This window comes from Artemia franciscana, chromosome 6 (assembly GCF_032884065.1).
Source record: "Artemia franciscana chromosome 6, ASM3288406v1, whole genome shotgun sequence".
Classification (NCBI taxonomy): Eukaryota; Metazoa; Arthropoda; class Branchiopoda; order Anostraca; family Artemiidae; genus Artemia; species Artemia franciscana.
Window position 1 is genome coordinate 30,634,223 of NC_088868.1, and position 23,774 is coordinate 30,657,996.

Here is a 23,774-nt window from a genome sequence, read left to right on the forward strand (position 1 = left end):
TGTGGCTTTACTTGGTAGTTCAGCTACTGATTTAGCCTGGTGCTGCCTGAGCACTTAATTTTGACTTAGCACAAGAGTCAACAAGATCAGGGTTACCTGATCAACCAAGCTTCTCAGTTCCAAGACATACTCTTTGCATAGGTGTACTAGCATGCTCAGCAGCTTGTAGAGCATGAATGATCTCTGCAGAGTAAATATTCAGCAAGGTTTGCTTTTCTGAAAAGGTTAGTAGTTTTTTTTTGGGAAAGTAGATGAATTGGCACTTTGATCTTTTTCAAAATAGAGTCACGAACAGCCCAGAACATAAACATATCTGCACAAGATGAGTCTTTGGTTTCATGCCATTTACTATGATTGTCTGGACTTTGATCACTTGGTGCAAAAAGTTGAACAGGGAACATATTATTGACAGGCATATGGTCTGATGTTTAGAAAGTGGAGATAGGTGAGGATCTGGAGTCTGGTTTTATATTTGGGGAATGCATGAAAAAGTCCAGAGAAGAGGTACTGCCAGAGTTATGGATATATGTGAAACCTTGGGCACTCTCAACTGCCAAGAACTGAGGACACCTACTATTCAGAATATTTGCACAGCTGCTACTATTGTCAAAAAGGTTACAGTTCATATCACCAGCAAGGATTACTGCTAGGTTTTGCTCTTCACCATCAGCCACAAGGAAACTGACTAGGCAGCAACTTTACCTTAGATCCTCCTGTGCCTCCACAGGCACTAAGGCTGTCAAAGAAGAGTCTGCAGTTGTCTCTGAAACTTGCAGCTGCAATGATCTCTTTCCACTCTGGCTGTATTGAGGAGTGAGGGTGCTACAGGTCGTTGTTGTAGGTACAACAGAGTGTATTTTTGGGTCTTCCTCTGCAGTAGATGCCTTGAGGTAACCAGAAAAAATGTAGATTTAGGGATTCTGGAATCATCCATGCACAACAGATGTCTAAGATAGCTCCATCTATGTCTTTGTATAGTCTTGATAAAGGACAGCTGGTGAGGGACCAGTGATGTTTCTAATGTGCTTGTTTGTTACCTTCTGGGTCCAGTGGATGCTGAGAAGTCTACATAGGCACATGTTTTCAAAAAACTGAGTTCTCCTTTCTTGTTCTTGGTTGAGATGTCATGTTTCAGATGCATAGAGGAGGATGGGCAGAATGTTGCTGTTGAAGAGGCAGAGCTTAAGCCAGAGAGAGAAAGCAAACAAACATAGACTGTCAGCAGTGAGAAGGTGCTCTTGTAGGCAGAGAACATCATTTGTGTTACATAGAGTTTGGATTATTGGTAATTTCACTGAGACGCCTCCATTAATATTCCATAATGTAACATGTAGATCAGTGCTCATTCTGGAGTATTCATTAGTTTCTGTGTGACAGGACATTTGTAGCTGTAACAAGGATGGTCAGCCTGTTGCACAGATGCAAACTGCATTTTATTTTGACAGTGGGTTTCCACCTTATTCGAATGTACTGTCTGCACACAGCAGGAATAGCAAGTAAGGGCTTTACACTGCTGGACAGTATGTCCATAAACTTCGCAGTTGTAGCAGGAAGGAGGAAGAGAGAGAAACCTCTCAATGCAGATTCACTCATACTTGATTATCACTGACAAGGAAATGGCTGCTAATAAGTCTTCTCGACTAGAAAACTGAAGCTCAAGGACTTAGTTTTGCTAATACAGGAGACTTTGGCACAGTTAGTTATCAAGTTCTCCAACTGACTGTCAGAAACAAAACAGGCAATTCGATAATACACTGGGACTTTTAGCTATAGTCTGAGTAATTGGTCCTTTGATTTGATAGCATCAGCTACATCAGTAGCTTCATTTTTATCACTTACAATAAGGCGCCAAGTATCTTTTCCTGGTCTAAACTCAGTTATCCCCAACTTTCGAGTCACCCCACAAGCTATCAATAAAAGTTCTGTGGTCCTTGGGGTCGTTCAGCTCTTTAGGTGGATTCTTTAATATAATGGCAAAAGAGGGTTTGGATGACTTTGTGGGGGCTTGACACATAATTTGCTTTATGAGTAAGTGTTGCACTTGATTCCCCTATGTAAAGTGGTAGTTCATCACGCTTGTACAGCATGAAACGTGGTAGTGGTATTTACTTTTCATCATGCTTTTCAAGAATTTTAAGCATGTCCAAACAGTTATTAGAAGCTTTCTGTTGGTCACTTGGGCAATTTGTGCAGTTTAAATAATTTGACAATAATTTCTTTGCTTCCATTAAGTAATCAGTGCAAAAAAAAAACTCCACACCTGTTTTGCAATATCAGCATGAACATTCGTCACATCCTCGGCATGGTATAAAACGTTCAAGAGTGGAGACCATACCAGCTGCTGGCTCCACATTGTATGTAGCAAATAAACATATAACAGATATCTCACTTAATTAGAAAGAAGGTTGAATAGCAATACAGAGATCACAGGGAGCAAGGGAAGTGCTGATACCTGCTCACCTGTCCCCTGTTATTTAAGACTAATTAAAAACATGAGGTACCTATATAGCGCTTTTGGCAGGTTCTCTCCCCTCTTCAGCCTGCTCCCAAAAGATCCACTCAGCACTGTCAACACAGAAAGGTTGAAATCTTTCCAAAAATTATATAAGGGTCTAAGACAAACTTGATCAACAATGTTCACAACCACATTTAAAAATTATCCAAATCATAAATGAATGTCTTGAATATGGGTAAATTTGACCCTTTTGCAAAATATTATGAAATCACAGACTAAATTATCTACAGTCACTGTAATAATTCGAGTTCAAACCACAGAATTAATGCAAGTTTAAAATCCAAAAAGGTGTTGTCACTCTGAATACAGGTCAAGTTGAACCATAGGAAAATATTATGAAATAACAACTTAATTAGCTATGGTCACTGAATTAATTCAAGTTCACAGCAAGTTAAAATAAAATAAATCCAAAAAGATGTTCGAACTCTGAAGACTAAAAGAAGACTGAGAATAAAATTCTTATTAAGGCAAGTATTGGTAAGCTAATAAATAAAAAAACAAAATTACCTTACAGGTTTAAAAGTTGGGTCCCCCACCAACATAAAACAATTTTAATCTTTCAGTAGATAGCTGCTGGTGTTCTGTCTTTAACACTATCTAAGAGGGAATTTCACATACCCTGGCCCATAACTTGGAAAGTTCTTAATTTGAAAACTAACTTTCTACCATTCCTTTATCCATTTACCAAGCTAATACCATTTGTAGTAAAATCATTATGCAGAAAACATTTTGATCTAAAAGAACCTACATTCATCACTTTTAACCTCTTTGAATGTGGAACTATATTATTTACAATTAACCCATCATTAAAGCAAATAGCCTTATTCTGTAAATTTTGGATAAGATTTTCTAGCCCATACACCACAATAATTAGATGTATAAGGATTAAAGTCTGCATGATACAAAAGGAGCGTTATTTGGTTTTGCAAACACTATTAGAGTCCTTTTGCAATGTCAGAACCTGTAGCAGCCTTAAAAGCGATCATATCAATATGGTTTTCCCAAAAAACAAGTTTGATCAAGGAAAAATCCTAAATCAGAGGCAACAATCCAGTATTGCCTTAGTAAAGAGTCATATGCCATCAATATATTATTTTGGTCTTTTTCCAAGCCAGTTCATTTGAAAGATTGGTCGTAGAAACTCAAGAATGGGCTATTTGATTGAAAATTCTTGTGCCCTTTCTAAGGCTGAAACTGACTAAAAGGGAACCATCCTCCTTTTTTGTCTTTTTTAGGGGATTTTTATAATAGAAAGTAAATGTATGAGAAGTGCAAAAAATTTTAATTCAAGTTTTGGATTTTGGTGAGCAAATGGTGGCTACTTTACTGCCTATTTTTATCTAATTTTAGCTCTATTATATTACATATCAATTCTACTGTTCATCCTAAAACATTAAAATAAAGGTCAAACTCTTTAGAACTTTAATAAAGGTTTGTGTAAGTATATACTAAGTGTATGAGTTGAAATACTCCTTCAAAGGTCAAAGTTATAATTTAAGAAGAATAGATCTTCAAAAAATTATTTATAAAAGAAGGCAAATAATTATGTGTTTATTTTTTTTATCTAGCTGGTCTAGATGGGTCTCTGAATTCTCTGTTTGAATCAGTGGAATGGCATCATTTTTTTTTCAAACATTTACTAATAAAATATTGATAAGAAGTGGAAATTAATGCAACTTGAGTTAACCGCAGAAATGGAATGCAACTACTATATTACTTCAGAATTTCTCATTTCAATACCAACCAGTCTCAAAATATAATTATGTTTTTGCATAGTGGTTGCATATATTTGTCCATAAAATTTTATTAACTGCTATATATACCACTGAGGTTTTTTATACTTATTTTGATACATGCCATCCAATCATATTTCCACAATTTTTCGTTTATAAATCAAAATTTTTACTGGACAATTCTTGTACTTAATGCTAAATCTGAGTCAAATTTCAAATTTTTATTTTTGTGCTCAGCAGACATATCGAGATTTAAATTTTGAATTTAATATCTGAAAATCTCAAGATTAAAAAAAATAACTAGAAATCTACCACAGCTTGAAACCCTGAGAATTTAAATCATCAGTCTACACCAATCAGATACAAAAATAACAATCACATAATTATTTTTTTCTTAAGGAGTATTTCGACTCATATACTTAGTTAAAGCAGATATCTACATGCACCTTTATTAGAATTTATATTTTTCTGACGATTTTGGTCTTTATTCGAATATTTTAGTATGAATAGAAGAGGAAATACTGATGTAGAGCTCTAAACTGCCAGGACTCTAGACTGACAGGACTATCCATTATAAACGTTCATCGAAATATTGAGGTAGACATCGAGCATGTAATAAATATGGCAGGAGTGGAAATACAGAAATAGACTTTTTATGGCACTTGGTATTAACCAAGTGACATAAAGCAATCACAAATTCTGTTGGTCTGTCTGTCTGTTGGTTAGTCGGTCCTGGTTTTGCTACTTTAGGCACTTCCAGGTAAGCTAGGACGATGAAATTTGGCAGGCGTATCAGGGACCGGACCAGATTAAATTAGAAATAGTCGTTTTCCCAATTTGACCATCTGGAGGGGGAGGAGTGGGGGGCCGGTTAATTCGGAAAAAATAGAAAAAATGAAGTATTTTTAGCTTACGAATGGTTGATCAGATCTTAATGAAATTTGATGTTTGGAAGGATATCGTGTCTCAGAGCTATTTTTTTAAATCCTGACCGGATCTGGTGACATTGGGGGGGGGGGAGTTGGGAGGGGGAAACCTAAAATCTTGGAAAACACTTACAGTGAAGGGATCAGGATGAAACTTGGTGGGAAAAATAAGCAGAAGTCTTAGATACGTGATTGGCATAATTGGAACAGATCCGCTCTATTGGGGCGGGGGGGGGGGGGTAACTATAAAAAAATGACGTATTTTTAACTTACAAAGGAGTGATTGGATCTTCATGAAACTTCATATTTAGAAGGACCTTGTAACTCAGATCTCTTACTTTAAATTTCAACTGGATCCAGTGCCATTGTGGGGGGGGACCGGAAATCTTAGAAAATACTTAAAGAGGAGAGATCAGGATGAAATTGGATTGGAAGAATAAAAACCTGTCTAAGATACGTGACTGACATAACCGGACCGGATCTGCTCTCTTTGGTGGAGTTGGGGGGGGGGGGGGGGGTAGTTCGAAAAATGAGGTATTTGTAACTTACGAACGGGTCACCAGATCTTAATGAAATTTGATATTTAGAAGAATCTTGTGTTTTAAAGCTCTAATTTTAAATTCTGACCAGATCCTATGACATTGGGGGGAGTTGGAGGGGGAAACCGCAATTCTTGGAAAACGTGAAAATTTGGGTATTTTTATCTTACGAATAGGTGATTGAATCTTAATGAAACTGGATATATATAGAAGGATCTTATGTCTCAGATGCTCCATTTTCGACTTGAATTGGATCAGGGGACATAGGGGGTTGGAGGAGGGAAACAGAAATCTTGGAAAACACTTAGATTGGAGAGATCGGGATGAAACTTGATGGGAAGAATAAGCACAAGTTCTAGATACGTGATTGACATAATTGGACCGGATCCTTTCTCTATGGAGGAGCTGGAGGGTGTTAATTTGGAAAAATTCGAAAAATTGAGGTATTTTTAACTTAAAAATGGGTGACCGGATCCTAATGAAATTTGATGTTTGGAAGGATATCGTGTCTCAGAGCTATTATTTTAAATCCCGACCGGATCTGGTGACATTGGGGGGAGTTGGGAGGGGGAAACCTAAAATCTTAGAAAACACTTAGAGTGAAGGGATCAGGATGAAACTTGGTGGGAAAAATAAGCAGAAGTCTTAGATACGTGATTGACAATTGGAACAGATCCGCTCTATTGGGGGCGGGGGTTAATTCTAAAAAATTAAAAAAATTACGTATTTCTAACTTACAAAGGAGTGATCGGATCTTCATGAAATTTCATATTTAGAAGGACCTCGTAACTCAGATCTTTTACTTTAAATCTCAACTGGATCCAGCGTCATTGAGGGGGGGGCAGTTGGGGGGGGGTTGAATCTTAGAAAATACTTAAAGAGGAGAGATCAGGATGAAACTGGATGGGAAGAATAAAAACCTGTCTAAGATACGTAGCTGACATAACCGGACCGGATCTGTTCTCTTTGGTGGAGTTGGGGGGGGGGGTAATTTGGAAAAATGAGGTATTTGTAACTTACGAACGGGTTACCAGATCTTAATGAAATTTGATATTTAGAAGAAACTTGTGCTTTAAAGCTCTAATTTTAAATTCTGACCAGATCCTGTGACATTGGGGGGAGTTGGAGGGGGAACCTGCAATTCTTGGAAAACGTGAAAATTTGGGTATTTTTATCTTACGAATGGGTGATTGGATCTTAATAAAACTTGATATATATATATATATATATATATATATATATATATATATATATATATATATATATATATATATATATATATATATATATATATATATATATATATATATATATATATATATATATATATATATATATATATATATATATATATATATATATATATATATATATATATATATATATATATATATATATATATATATATATATATATATATATATATATATATATATATATATATATATATATATATATATATATATATATATATATATATATATATATATATATATATATATATATATATATATATATATATAGAAGGATCTTATGTCTCAGATGCTCCATTTTCGACTCGAATTGGATCTGGGGACATAGGGGGTTGGAGGAGGGAAACAAAAATCTTGGAAAACGCTCAGAGTGGAGGGATCGGGATGAAATTTGGTGGGAAGAATAGCACAAGCTCTAGATACGTGATAGACATAATTGGACCGGATCCTTTCTCTTTGGAGGAGCTGGAGGGTGTTAATTTGGAAAAATTAGAAAAATTGAGGTATTTTCAACTTAGAATAGGTGACCGGATCTTAATGAAATTTGATATTTAGAAAGAATTCATGTCTCAGAGCTTTTATTTCAAATCCCGACCAGATCTGTTGACATTGGGGGGAGTTGGAGGGGGAAATCTTGGAAAACGCTTGGAGTGGAGGAATCGGGATGAAGCTTGGTGGATAGAATAAGCAAATGTACTTGATACGTGATTGACGTAACTGTACTGGATTCGCTCTCTTTTGGGGAGTTGGGGGGAGGGTTCAGTGATTTGGCGAGTTTGGTGCTTCTGGACGTGCTAGGACGATGAAAATTGGTAGGCGTGTCAGGAGCTGCACAAATTGACTTGATAAAGTCGTTTTCCCAAATTCGACCATCTGGGGGGCTAAAGGGAGAGGAAAAATAAAAAATGAGGTATTTATAACTTACGAGTTGGTGATCGGATCTTAATGAAATTTGATATTTAGAAGGACATCATGACTCAGAGCTCTTATTTTAAATCCTACCGGCATTAAGCCTCTGATTTTCCTTGTATATCAATCTATTGATTCTTAGAACTTTTTAGAGCTCATACCATATGAGCTCTTGTTCTTATAAAATTGTGAATTCTGTACTTTAAGCAAGATATATTGAACTTTAGAAAGTGAAAGATACGCTACATTATAATGAAAAGTAAAATTTTGAAAGAAACAGTGATTAGTTAATGCTTTATTGCCTATACTTAAAACCCTCGTATTAAATGTCTTCTATGCATTTCTATCTTTTCGTTATGGGTTTCTTGTTACACCCCTAAAAGAACCAGTATTTAATGCTAAATATATCTTTTACGAATATGCAAGTTATATCTTTATTGTCATTTCTTACTCTTCATTACTATCATAGTTACTAAGCGATGCCACAAAGTTAGGCGACATGCTAAATGGTTTGACTTATACAAATTGTCACAAAGAATGCACGACCCCAAAAGATGATTCAAGACCAATTTTTTTTTCAATAAAAAGTTTAACACACTAGCTATAGTGGTCAGAAGTGCAAAGGCAAGAAATTATGCAGAAAATATTAAATATCTTTTTTTTTATAGATGGTTGAACAGCTTTTTATTTATTTTTTTTTATGGCGGGGTGGTTTTTATAACTTGCTATTTTTTGTAGCAATATTTTTATACCATTTTAATTTCAAAAGATTTATTAGAACTTTAACCCTTACCAATTTTACATTCAATTTAAGACCATCTCCACTACTTACTTGCGACACATAATTGTTGAAGTTCCCTTTAAATTGCAGCTATTTTTTGTTCACAAGTTTATCGAAGCAACCTATTATGACCCCCCCCCCCTTAAAGAAAATCCTGGATCCGCCCCTGGCTAGAAACAAAATAATTAGGGTTAACTCGAATAAATCTTTGTTTTAAAAAGAGGGACACCAATTCAAACATGAAATAAAGAGTGAAGCTTTGATAGTATAAGTTGTAACTATGAAATTTAACAGCTCCAAGCAATGCTCGAAATAATCTTGCAGTGTTGTCACTGTATAGGCTTAAAAGTCAATTTACGCAAAACAAAGTGTTGATATGAATAAAAGTGGTGTTAAAGTAGATGCAAAGACACTATAACTTTCAAAGGTACACATCTCCCTTTGAAGGGACAAAGAATGGCTAAATTCAAAAAATTAACTGCCAACCCCAGCAAATTGTTACAGCAGGAATGTTTATTGAGAAGAAAGAATTGTTGAAAAAAAAACCCCAAAGATTTTCCTCAAAATTTGGGAATAGTGAAAGCACTACTGCTAGTCATCTTTAACCAGACTTTTTGGAGCGATCCATCCTCCCCCATGTCTTATACCCTGTCGGTAATAACCAACTTGGTCTATTTTGCTTTTTAAGTTCTTGTTTTCTAATAAGCCTATTAGAAGCTTAAAAATTTGTACCTTTAAGTAAACTAGCATTGAAATTTTAGAAAGCTAAACTACAGAACCGTGATCTGGATAAGTTTTTAACGAGAAGGGCATAAGAACTGGAATAGACTTGAAAGAAAAAAATAATTATGAAAATAAGAATTTTTGAAACAGTAGACCTTATTGAACAGCCAAGAGGCTATAGGGTGTCTTTTGTACTTTACTTAAAACTCAGTGCATACTGCTGGCAGTTTTACTTTAAAATATACTTTACAAGAAAATATATATATTTTATATGTTGCGTAAATATATTAATTTATAGATTTGTGTATTATTTTATTAATTTTATTTGATATTTAATGTTAAATTTGTTTAAATTCAATTTAATATTAAATTAATTTATATATTAACTTACTATGTAGATATATTAATATAGTATATAAATATATATAGCCCAATATGAAATATATTATATGTTTTTGCAGTTTGTGTTTTTTTTAACATCAACAATTATAAACTGCTCAGTTGAATTCTGTTTTGCAATATCACTTCATATGAAGCAATCAGTTTACTTATACTAGTATACCTAGTCAAAGAGCTTTTCAGACAAGATGACTAAAAAGAGAAAAAAATACTGTAGAGTAACACTCTTGCCCCCTAGAGTTTTGCCCGCTCCCCTGATTGGAAAAGAATATTTGTTTGAGGGGCATTTTCTTTGAGAGATGTCTTTTTTCTTAACTTCATTGGAAAAAACAGAAGAAATGACAAATTTGTGTTTTTTTAACATCAACAATTATAAACTGCTCAGTTGAATTCTGTTTTGCAATATCACTTCATATGAAGCAATCAGTTTAGTTTTACTAGTATACCTAGTCAAAGAGCTTTTCAGACAAGAGGACTAAAAAGAGAAAAAAAATACTGTAGAGTACCACTCTTGCCCCCTAGAGTTTTGCCCCCTCCCCTGATTGGAAAAGAATATTTGTTTGAGGGGCATTTTCTTTGAGAGATGTCTTTTTTCTTAACTTCATTGGAAAAAACAGAAGAAATGACAAATTTGCCCCCTAGATTTAAAAATAAAATCTTCCCTCCTAAAGTTTTGTGGAAAATACTGTGTTGTATTCTCTGTTTTTGAGAATCAGAGAGGATACCCCCCCCCCTCCCTTGCTTTAATTTTTTTTTTGTGTTTTCTACCTTTGGTTTATTAGTACATACATGCAAACGGGTTTCTCATAAATGGACTTTATCAACGACACTACCTTTTATATTTTGTTGGTATGTAATAATTTTTTCCTAATGGTTCTTTCCTTTTAAGGAAAAAAAATCCTTTTTGATGGTTTGAGGGATAGCAGCGCCATCACGAAACAGTTGTGGCGATTTATTTAGTTTTGTAGTTTTAAGTTTCATTTCTTCATTCATAAAATTTCTGCTTATTTTAGGTTTGATATCTTATGAAGCTTTTTACTTGTTTTTAAGTTTTGAATTGGCTCTTTATTGTGACTGGAAAACTGTCTTTTTAACTTTTGATGCTCGTGACTATTAACCTTATTTTAACCTTATTTACCTTAATTTATTAATTGACCTTATTAACCTTATTTTAATCACCAGTACACATTTGTGTTTAAAGTGAATTCATTAAGTGTCTACAGCTAAATTTTACGGGAATGGGGGATATTAAGGGGTTTTAAATGAAAGGGATTTTAACTGTCTTTTTAAGTTTTGATGTTCTTGACTGGTTTCATTAACCTTAAACAAGTTTGACTTAAAAGTTAGCATTTGAATTTGTGGTTTTAATCACCTCTGTACATTTGTGTTTAAAGTGAACTCATTAAGTGTTTGCAGCTAAATTGTATGGGGAAGGGGGATATCAAGAGGTTTTAAATGAAAGGGATTTTAACTGTCTTTTTTATCTTTATGTTCTTGACTGGTTTTATTAACCTTAAACAAATTTGACTTAAAAGTTGGTATTTGAATTTGTGATTTTAATCACCACTGCACATTTGGGTTTATAGTGAACTCATCAAATGTTTACAGCTAAATTTTACGGAGAAGGGGGATATCAAAGTGTTTTAAATGAAAGGGATTTTAACTGTCTTTTTAAGTTTTGGTGTTCTTGACTAGTTTTATTAACCTTAAACAAATTTGACTTGAAAGTTAGCATTTGAATTTGGGGTTTTAATCACCACTGCACATTTGTGTTTAAAGTGAACTCATTAAGCGTTTACAGCTAAATTTTATGGGGAAGTGGGATATCAAGGGATTTTAACTGTCTTTTTAAGTTTTGATGTTCTTGACTAGTTTCATTAACCTTAAACAAGTTTGACTTAAAAGTTAGCATTTGATTTTGTGGTTTTAATAACCTCTGCACATTTGTGTTTAAAGTGAACTCATTAAGTGTTTACAGCTAAATTGTATGGGGAAGGGGGATATCAAGGGGTTTTAAACGAAAGGGATTTTAACTGTCTTTTTAAGTTTTGGTGTTCTTGACTAGTTTTATTAACCTTAAACAAATTTGACTTGAAAGTTAGCATTTGAATTTGTGGTTTTAATCACCACTGCACATTTGTGTTTAAAGTGAACTCATTAAGTGTTTACAGCTAAATTTTACGGGGAAGGAGGATATCAAGGGATTTTAAATGAAAGTGATTTTAACTGCCGTTTTAAGTTTTGATGTTCTTGACTTGGTCTATTAACCTTAACCAAGTTTGACTTAAGGGTTAGTATGTGAATTTGGGGTTTTAATCACCACTGCACATTTGTGTTTAAAGTGAACTCATTAAGTGTTTACAGCTAAATTTTATGGGGAATTGGGATATCAAGGGATTTTAACTGTCTTTTTAAGTTTTGATGTTCTTGACTAGTTTCATTAACCTTAAACAAGTTTGACTTAAAAGTTAGCATTTGAATTTGTGGTTTTAATAACCTCTGCACATTTGTGTTTAAAGTGAACTCATTAAGTGTTTACAGCTAAATTGCATGGGGAAGGGGGATATCAAGGGGTTTTAAACGAAAGGGATTTTAACTGTCTTTTTAATTTTTGGTGTTCTTGACTAGTTTTATTAACCTTAAACAAATTTGACTTGAAACTTAGCATTTGAATTTGTGGTTTTAATCACCACTGCACATTTGTGTTTAAAGTGAACTCATTAAGTGTTCACAGCTAAATTTTACGGGGAAGGGGGATATCAAGGGATTTTAAATGAAAGGGATTTTAACTGTCGTTTTAAGTTTTGATGTTCTTGACTTGGTCTATTAACCTTAACCAAGTTTGACTTAAGGGTTAGTATGTGAATTTGGGGTTTTAATCACCACTGCACATTTGTGTTTAAAGTGAACTCATTTAGTTTCTACAGCTACATTTTACGGGGAAGGGGGATATCAAGGGATTTTAAATAAAAGGACGAATTTACAACGTAAAAAGAACAATGCTAGGTCGCCATTTTTCTTGTCAAGATATTTTGTATCGATCTTCTGGGGGGCGTGAGTAGGAATCTTTTCCCCTTTTGATAACAGTTATTTATTGTCTGAATTTACAAACAACTGAAAATTTATAATAAAAAAATATAGAAGTAAGATAGTAAAAAAGAATATGTATTTTGTAAAGGCGAAATTGGAAAAGGAAAGAGGTGCTTCCTTCATTGATACAACAACTATCCAGAATGCGGAAGGGGTTTGCTTGATGGTCAAGGACGAAGCTAGGGTTTTGAGTTTGGGAGGGGGAAATAAGAATGTGCCGACAAAATTGTCCAGTATGCTGAAAAATGTGGATACATAAGCTAAATTAAGACGCCCAAAGTTCCAAGGCGTTGGCGCTGAGTGCAGGTGCCTTAGAACTTGGGATCTCTTTTTTGCACCCCTGTTTATTTGTTCAACACCAAGGCAAAAGAGACGTGAAATTGTGTCTCTAAACTAAGTTTCAACCTATTGTTTGTCATCCTTAAAAACAAAACTTTAATATTCTTTTTTTTTCTATTTTTTGCCTCGTACAGTTTTTAGCTTAACATTATGTAACTTTTAAATCAGTGGCGTCCATTTCTCCAAGATTTAGAGGGGAGAAACAAAAAAAGTTTTTTAATAACTAAGGGGGGGGGGGCAAGTTCGTCATCCTTTGAGTGAAAATACCAAAAAAGGCATTTTCAATTAAATGACCCCCCCCCCCAAAAAAAAAGAAGAAAAAGGTATGTTTAAAGTCTGGTGGGTATAGCACTTGCCACGCACACCCAATGGTTGAAAAGTTTAAGATTAATAATACAGTAGCGTTTTAAGTAATTGAAACATCAGGTAATGTACTACTTTTTCAGAAAGTCAGGTTTCATTAAAATTCTATAGAAATGCCTTTTTATAATTTAATAAGTTTAGACTTTTTTTTAACAGAAAAAATAGATGTTGAAATAACGCCTGGCTCACTTGTATGGGCAAAACTCTCAACTTACCCATATTGGCCTGCCATTGCTTACCCACATCCCACAAAACATCAAGTCATTTTTGACCAGAAAGTGAATGTTCAGTTTTTGGAACAACATCCATCACGAGCTTGGATTCCTCGAAGGTACTCTACTTTGGGATTGTGCATATTGTTTTCTTAATATCCTTTTACCCTGCCTTCTTAGTGTCTCTTTCTCTCTCTCTCTCTCTCTCTCTCTCTCTCTCTCTCTCTCTCTCTCTCTTTCTCTCTCTCTTTCTCTCTCTCTCTCTCTCTCTTTCTCTCTCTCTTCTGTCTCCTCTCTTCTCACTCTTTATCTACTCAATTCTCTCTCTTTAACACAATTTGCACTTTTCTGAAAACAAAACACTTCTGAAATGTTTTCACTTTTGTTACTTTCATCAGTAATAAATTGTCAAAATATTAAGGAATAATTATCAGTCTATGTCAGTTAAACTGACAGTCCACGGCCATTTGTTTTTTTTCAGAAAAGAGCAAATTGTGTTGTATTCTTGAGAAGGCATGGGGGTTATTAGCTCTACCCATGTGAAATTTTGCTTGTTTTGAGTTTTACTTGGCTGTTTATTGTACATTCTGTTCGTTTTGAATTTCAACCATTTATTGATGGTGATATGTGGTAGTTTTACACTTAGGAGATTATTTTACTTTATTTTTGCTCATTCTTGGCTTAATGGAGGCCTTTACTTTTCTTTGAAAAGCTTGTCTTATGGAAAGAGTTTTTTAAATGGATTTATGTTCGTTTTTTATTGACATAGTGCTTTTCATGGACAAAATAATATTGTTTATCTACTTTTCTTTGAGAAAGTGTTTTGTGGAATTTTTTTTCAATAAATTGAGTAAAAGCCCTATAAATCACTATTTGTAATTTTATGATAACTGTTGCTGAAATGATATGAATTGAATGTCTGAAAATTTCTCAGAAGTTCTGAGAAATCCAAGCTATTTCCGAGTCAGAAATAACCTAAGTTTTCCTATTTTGCTGAAAATTTCCTGTGCATTAAATTTGTTTCAGTTTGTTACTAGGAATTACAAAGGTACAAAAATTTACCGTGAAGAATTGGTCAATACGCTGCTGCATGAGTTACCTCAGAAGTCCAGAAGTCCTGGGAGAGGTCCAGGTCCAGAAGTTCTGGACCTGGGTCCTAGATTTGGCCCCAAGTAATGGGTTTAGATTTGGAATGGGTCTTAGATTTGGCCCCAAGTGATGGGTTTAGATTTGGAATGGGTCCTAGATTTGGCCTCAAGTAATATGTAGACCTTTTGCATCATATTGTAAGTAAGAGCATTTTTGTCAGCCTGAAGAAAACGCATAACAAACTAAAAAATTTCATTAAATTATATTTTTAAAATAATGGTTAAATATACTCCTGTTTCTTCTCGACATTCATTTTATGTTATTTCTTTAGTTATAATTTTTGCTTTGTATCGTTTCTTCATTTATTTGAAGTCTCTGAATTATGTTGAAATCTGTTTGTTGTGGGGTTTTTCCCTATACTGCATTTGACATTTTTTGATTTTAGGCAGTGGCTGAATGTTACATAATAGATGCACTTTATTTTTTATTATATATTTGTTTCTCTTCCCCTGCTATATATCCAAGCCATGGAGTCCTGAGAACTAAAGTGGGATTGTGACCCATCCTTGTCTATCATAGATACTTTATTAGTGTTTGAAGTGGGAAACCTAGTATTTCACATCTAAAGTAAATAAAAACTCACACAACCAGAGGTGCTATTTGGGCCGAATAATGGGATGGGCAAGGACTCCATCAGCCCCCCCGGCTATTAACTTCTTGTCGCGTACGAAAAAATTTGGGTTTTGGCAGCACATTGATTGCATGATGAAATATAATAGAATGTGAAACTCAGCTACATTGACCTCTAAGATTAATTATAAAAATGAAGATTACAATCAACGAGATTAAGTGAAACTTAAAGTTTCTCCAGAGAGGAACTTTCTTATTTAAGTAAACAATACGTCGGTGAAAGTAATCTTCATTATTATGCGGAGGGTTTACTTCAGCAGAAAATTTTCAGATTAAATATATTTACAAAAAGAAAAAACATAATAAGAGCAAAAATATTACAACACGAGGACAACAAAGGGAACCGCCGAGGTTTCATCTTTGCAAAATCGTCAGCAAGATGATTGTAGTCCAAATTTTTTACTAATCCTTCTCTGTAAATATCAAAAGGGGATGACTGAGACGACCATCTACTGTTGTAGGCTGCAGTTAGTTTTTCTATATTTCTTGGCCAGAAAAAATGCTCATTGTTCGCTGTTGTCGCAGGAAGTGTGGCAGCAAAACGAAATAATTTAATTACTTATTAGTAAGCCCCTGTAATGCCTGAAGATTGTCGACAATGCTTAGGAAATTTTCGGGATTCTGCTCCCCATCGAACAAGAAATACTTGGCAATATAAGCTTGAGATCTGAGAAGAATATCATCGATATTCAGCTCGCCGTAAAGAGTAAAGAAACGCTTGAGCAACTCTGTGTCCAAAAACTTGGTCGGGCTTGGATCCAAGGCTGCGAATGTGCTTAGAACTGGCAAGTTATCTGTAAACTTTCTGTCAAATTTGGCTAATTGACCGTCGAAAGTCTCGAAGTACTCTCGCTTTATTTCATCCGGCAAAGCTGCAGTCCGATCGCCAGATTCGATGAAGCTCTTCCCTATCGTAGAAGTTGTCACAAATTGTTCAGATGCTTCGTGATCTTTTGAGTTCTTCGAGGTCATAATTTCTGACCACCAGAGAAGGGTCCACTCGCGGGTTCATTCACAGCAGGTACTTTGATTGTGAGTCGTGTCGCAACCTCTTTTTCCTATCTTGAAAAACGATGCGAATGAAATGTCTGAACGCAGGTTGGCGAGTTCGCTTCTGATGGCATGAATCCAGGTGCGCGATCATGGAATAACGAAGTTGAAGGCCTAGAACTGCTGAGACAGCAAGTTTGTTGCTCTCATAATTGCTTCTATGTACTGCAATTGGGAGATAGCAAGGAACGATTCTATCTTCTTCTGGAGCCCAGTTGCCTCTGCCCGTGCTTGCTATAGGCTCACTCACTTACAACAGACAGTATAGCTAAAATGCATTCATATCAGAGTCTAACCTTCGATATAGATCAGTACCAGTAAGACCATTTTGTGACAGCACTTCTTTCGAGCTCCAGAACTGACAGTTCGGAGTGTGGGCCACAATAAACAACTGATACCGAGTGTTGCTGTTGGAAATGAATGTGTATAGAGTTTGGGCCGGTGAGAAAAAGCAACAAACATTGCCGACAGATTCAACGCAAATCGCAATGACCAAATTTAGCTTGTATGTATGGTAATGAGTGTAGCTTGCCTGTGGCGACTTCGCTCTCAAACCAGCTTGAAAACCTGACAATGGTCCGCTCATAATATTTGCTCCTTCAGAGCACTTTGCTATACGGTAGTTCCAATCGAGCGCAATTCTTGTCACTGTGCCGTGAATGAAATTTGCTGAACTTCCAGCATCTAGACTCTTCATATGATAGCATCTAACCGGTCTTTCTTTTACTTTTCCTTCGTCTAAGTACCTGAGAAGAAAGGAGAGCTGCTGTTTTTTCGAGTTGTCCTTCTATTCGTTGACCAGAACTGCAAAGTATTTGGCGCTTTGTACTTCTTGCACTATCGTGCGCTGAAGCCTGGGACCGATCACCGAAATAAGATCGTTCTGGCATCCATGGGATGTGTAGTGACTTTACCGTCTCTGCAGCTTGTTGAAGCGCGTAAGAGAATACTGTGAGAATATTTCTGGTCTCGACGAAATTTCCCTTGTTTGTCAAGGATTCTGTTTGGTTGTGCCCCCTAAAGGCATTGCCGAGTCACCCCAATAGAGCTGTTACTTTTAAAAAGACTTTGACGTTCTCTTTGATATCCTTGTGTATGTCTGCCATTAAAACAGACGCGATTGGCTGCGTTTCCTTGGCTCGTATGGCTTTGAACTTGGCACATTAAATTGTACTGTCCTTATGGCGGTCACTTCTAGTATGCTGTTCGAGAACTTCAGAAATGTCGTTCCATCTTCTCACGCCGACGTCTATGAAAATTCTAGATCTGTACCTCTGTCCGGAAATAGGAGACGTGCCGCAAAGTGTCTGTAGCAGAAGTAGTAAAAAGAATCTTCCTGGACGGAGTACTCCGGCCATGGGTGCTTTTCATAATATGATACATTAAATGACCGTTTTGGCATGCCTTTTGCTGTCACTTCCATAGGATGTTTTACTAACTTCGCTTGTTGATAGAGAGAGGACGAAGAAATATCCGTTGGACTGCTGACTCGGCGATGCTCTTCATCTTGAAGTGCATCTCGCCGAAACTGAGGCTCTGACAGACCTGTGACAGGGGTAGTTGTTCCTGGGGGTGTCTCGTTCCCTGCTTGGTAGATCTGAGGGACCGTCAATTCGGAGAAGACAAAATGTTGACGATGGTTTGTTCAAATCCTGAATTATACACCCGAAAGAAAGTATACCCATTAGTTTAACGTTTAATTAGTGTAACACCACTACTAGTTTTAACCTACCCTTTTTCATATCCATTTTGTGATTTTTCTGAGGTGTAGGAACAATACTGCAAAGTAATGGCGATGAAGGCGGTGACATTAGGATCACCGTCTTTGCATAGCTGTACCTTGTGTTCACAGAGCCGTCGAAAGATCGTCGCTGTCGCCTTGTTGCTGTTTGTGCAATCGCCAAACTGTTCACAGAGACCAATGTCTCCCCTGTCACTTTCCCGGTATATGTATCTTAAAAGTCAAAACTCATGCGGTAGGAAGCGCTTTAGACATTTACTAGGTCTGTTAGAGCCCGTTCAGACACAAAGAAATTCCTGCACAGAATCCTGATCTGTAGCTATGGGAATTCTGTCCAGACGCTAGAAGCAAGAAACTTTTTGTCTTTTTCTTCGTTAGTTCTCCGGTCGTGAAAACGGTGACTCCCAGGACTCCAGACCAGGAATTTTTTAGCGTCTGAATGGGCCCTTAAATCTGGTCTATAAGTGAATATGTTTTCGGAAAGAAACAAAACATTATGTACACAATGTAAGTAGGATCATCGTTATTTATTAGCTTTATGCTGCTATTGTCTTAAAAAAGGCTTAAAACAAGAAATAAGGGGGGGGGGGTTGCGTTTCTTTGTCTCTGTTTGAACCCAGGTCTACGAGGGTTAACATATGGCTAAAACACGATGGATTTGCTGTATATTCGGTTACGTCCTGGTTACGTTTTAGGCTTATTTTTGTTCTTGCGTTATAGGATTATTTACAGTATTTGTGTGGTGTTCTATTATTAGGATAAGCTTGTATACGCTGAATGCTTGATGCTAATAGATCAGAAACTTAAAATGTTGCGGAAGCCACTCTTTTCGGATATGTCTTAGCGGTGGATTAATAATCTGGGCGCTTTACAGATTCTGATTAAAATCAAGTAGTTGTGGGCATCAAGCCATGGTTAATTGTAGACAAAGCCAAGACAGATGGTCCGAGTGAGTGAGAGGCAAATCTGGCACAAGCTCTTATTAGGATTGTATAAAAATGATGTTAGTTCATTTATTGATAGATAAGTCTATCTGTCATCCGTCTATCTAGGCCCAAGTGGTGAAACATGTGTCGTGACTGCAGCAACTCGAACCTGGCTCTAGTTCCATGGCAATTAGTAACAGAAATCGGTAAATTGGGAAGCAAATTTGCCTAAGCTATCTGACTAATGAACGGCAACCAAGATAGGAATAATAGTATTTATGACGTAGTTCTATAACTCTTCATGCGGTGTACTACTCCATGCGGTTTTCTGTACCACTTATTAGTACAGTATTGAGCAACACTAATTTGAGCACCGGATGCTCATGAGAAAAAAAAAGGACGAACCTTTTAATTAACGGAGTAAAAAACTACTGTAATAGTTATTAAATATTTATTCTTTAGTAGTAAGATTAAGAATTCAATGCTAAATATTTAATATTAGACCCAAAATTCTTATGATTTAGCTTCAGAGGGAAGATGTGAAGGTAGTTCACCCCCCCTCCCCACAAAAAATCTCTTTACATTAGGCTTGTGTCTAATCAGACTATTTTTGTATTATTATAAATACCAAGTGTTTGAAATTTTCTGATTGCAGCTTTTCCTATCTTTTTCAGGTAGTATGCTCAGTTTTTTCTACGTAATGACGATTTTCGTAGTAATCGACAGAGCCTGTTTAATTTGAGGCAGTTTGCGAACCGAACCGTGTTGCTCATAAATGACAAAAAAAAACACGGAAAATCTTTTTTCGCGCAAATTCCGTTCTTTTAGTCCGCAAAACTGTGAGTGGCACAAAAAACTGCAACCCAAAAGAATAGAAACACAAAGTTACACTGACTTGCTGAACTGGTTCACTCGGTTTCTGTTTCTTAATCCATCTACTTAAAGAAGACTTATTTTCTGTCTCTTCTCCTCCTTCAAGGCTGTCAATTTTCAGATCCTGACAAACTCGTGATAACAAACAAATAAGATGTTGAATCAACAAGATCAAAAAAAATTCTGTCCAATTCAAATCCTTGGCCGATCCAGTTTGCATTAGAATAATAACTATGCTAACAATGTCTCATAAAACCTTAAGTAGGTTAATGGTTAATAGGCGTGCAGAAATTTCAAAACAATTGGACAGAATTGTGTGGAAGCTTTTTGGTGGAAGCTTGGGCCCCCTGGAAAATTAGGGTTGGAAAAATGCCCGTCCTTGCCACGGCAACCAAGATAGGAATAATAGTATTTATGACGTAGTTCTATAACTCTTCATGCGGTGTACTACTCCATGCGGTTTTCTGTACCACTTATTAGTACAGTATTGAGCAACACTAATTTGAGCACCGGATGCTCATGAGTAAAAAAAAGGACGAACCTTTTAATTAACGGAGTAAAAAACTACTGTAATAGTTATTAAATATTTATTCTTTAGTAGTAAGATTAAGAATTCAATGCTAAATATTTAATATTAGACCCAAAATTCTTATGATTTAGCTTCAGAGGGAAGATGTGAAGGTAGTTCACCCCCCCCCCCCCCCACAAAAAATCTCTTTACATTAGGCTTGTGTCTAATCAGACTATTTTTGTATTATTATAAATACCAAGTGTTTGAAATTTTCTGATTGCAGCTTTTCCTATCTTTTTCAGGTAGTATGCTCAGTTTTTTCTACGTAATGACGATTTTCGTAGTAATCGACAGAGCCTGTTTAATTTGAGGCAGTTTGCGAACCGAACCGTGTTGCTCATAAATGACAAAAAAAAAACACGGAAAATCTTTTTTCGCGCAAATTCGGTTCTTTTAGTCCGCAAAACTGTGAGTGGCACAAAAAACTGCAACCCAAAAGAATAGAAACACAAATTTACACTGACTTGCTGAACTGGTTCACTCGGTTTCTGTTTCTTAATCCATCTACTTAAAGAAGACTTATTTTCTGTCTCTTCTCCTCCTTCAAGGCTGTCAATTTTCAGCTCTTGACAAACTCGTGATAACAAACAAATAAGATGTTGAATCAACAAGATCAAAAAAAAATTCTGTCCAATTCCAATCCTTGGCCGATCCAGTTTGCATTAGAATAATAACTATGCTAACAATGTCTCATAAAACCTTAAGTAGGTTAATGGTTAATAGGCGTGCAGAAATTTCAAAACAATTGGACAGAATTGTGTGGAAGCTTTTTGGTGGAAGCTTGGGCCCCCTGGAAAATTAGGGTTGGAAAAATGCCCGCCCTTGCCCCCACCAAGTGGCGCCCCTGAACACAACACAAAACGGAAGATGAAGACAATGCACAAAAGGAACACTACTGTAAAAAAATAAAACACGCACCAGATAATAGGCTCAGTACTTCACCATTCAACTACATTCATTAATAGAATCGGTTTGTTGTCACTGGGAAGTTATAGAAGATATTGTAAATTTTCAAACATTAACTGTGGACAAGTTAAAGGGAAAGAAGATTAGCCACTCGTTTAAATGTCAGTTCAGAATCGAGCACGGAAAAGAATCGTTGGTGTGTTCAAATAGGGTAGCAATCATCAACAACACCCCGATACCAGAGTTGAGTGTCACGTTTTCCGATGCTATCAGATAATTGTCAACCGAAAGAAATTGGATCATTTTATCCATTCTCACTTATTCTAGTTTTTCCACTGTTGTCTCTTTTTTTAATCGAACCTTTTTTTAGCAGGAAATTTTATTTGCTTATTTTTAGCTATACTTATAATTTTTCAAATTTATGCTAAATTTTTTTTTGTGTCGCCTTTTCTTTCATTTCTTATATTATATTTCTTGGCTCAGGATTCAGTCCGTTAATCCCAACGTGGGACGCAGACTCCACCGGTGAGGTATGGCAATATTTTGGTGGGTCATGGGCAGGACGTTCACCCTTTGGCTGGTCATACCTTAGAGACTTAATTTTGAAAAAAAAAATTAAAGAGCACAAAAGATACGTGATAGAATTGTAAAGACGTTCTACATTTTATAAAAGGGGCTGTATTCAGACAATATTTTTCATTAGTATAAAATAAGCCTAGAGTATGACCAAAAACAAATGCCAAGTTAATGCCCTTCTGGCTTCTTTCAGGTGGATGCACGTACAATTTTGAATAAAAAAATTTATATATCACGAGGGGCATCATGATTTTAGAAATGCCTAGGTGGGGCATGGCCCCAAATCGGTTGGTGACAACAGCTCTAAAGTTCTCGCCATAATTCTGACTTGTGCCTATTTTGACAGTTATTATAATCAATTCAGTTTATATTTTATACTAAATTGAATTCAATTTATCCCAAATATTCAAAAATATTTTCCTTTTGTAATGATTTTTTTTCTAGAAATGTAAAAATCTTTACATCCAAGGATGATAGCGATAAATATGGTTTTAATGTGCCAAATGATTCCGATTGGAGGGACGCTTGTGAGGAGGCCTCAAAATTGATTACAAAATCCCCCGAGGAAAGACTTTCTCTGATTGTGTGCACTACTGGATCTGATGAAGAGGAGGAAAGTCCAAACGGTTAGTGTAAATATTTATACCTGGATGGAGTGGAGGTGCAACAGTACCCCCCGAAGGGGGGAGTACCCCCTTCAAACCTACTACCCGAATGATCCTCCAAAGATACTCTCTTACATATTTGAGCTTCAAAAAGGAAACATCGTTAGTCATGATATCTCCCCCTATCTGGGAAGATTTTCACGCCCCTTGCTAAAATTATTGCTTCTGTGTTTGTCTGTTGTAATTCCGAAACAGCGATGTGATATTTATTACAAAACTCGAATTTACAGTCCTTGTTCTGATACTAAGCAAGGTGTGTCGATTCAAGACCATATCCTAAAGGTAGGGGGTTTGAACCCCCCCCCCCTTCCCTCATTCTGAAATGTTTGTCCAACAAGTAAAAACGCAAGAAAATTGATTTTAATTTTTTATATTTTTTTTACTTTAATTTATTTATTTTTGTAAAACCCCCTCTGAAAAATACTGCATATGGCCCTGTGTTGATTGATTGCGCTTTTTGCAGTTTCAAGATAGCATGCGTTATCTCCTTTTTTCTCCCTCGTGAGTCATTTACAAGCAGATTTTTTTTTTTACTATCTCCAAGTTTTCTGCCCAAAAAGTTTTTTTTTGTGTTTTGTTACTTTTTGTGAGCCGAACAGAAATTCCAGGGGAAGGGGTTTGACTCGGTACCCCTCCCTTCAGCAATGGATACGATCTTGGCTTTTTGCGTTTCTTCCTGAATCTTCACCAGTGCTTATTCTGGAAAATCAGGCATACTGTATCGATTGTTAACGCCTCAGAAGATGCTTGGTGTCCACTTTTTATTTTTTCTGATTCAAAGCTCTATATTCATAAAGTTTATGTTACGCCTAAAGATCTTACTTTTTCAAATTCCCGAAATAATTGTCAAAAATTGTTTGCCTAGCTGCATTTAATGGGAGAATCATTTGGGCAATGCATGTTCA

The 23,774-nt window shown here is 35.9% G+C and overlaps 1 protein-coding gene across 1 annotated transcript in view; it reads left to right on the forward strand.

The window, feature by feature from the left end:
- Positions 1–23,774, forward strand: part of LOC136028538 (DNA mismatch repair protein Msh6-like) — a 102,817-nt gene that overhangs the window by 3,516 nt on the left and 75,527 nt on the right. Inside the window, exons 2-3 of the mRNA XM_065706385.1 lie at positions 13,727–13,901; positions 22,649–22,830. Coding sequence (XP_065562457.1) covers positions 13,727–13,901; positions 22,649–22,830 — 357 coding nt within the window. The remainder of the gene's footprint in view (positions 1–13,726; positions 13,902–22,648; positions 22,831–23,774) is intronic.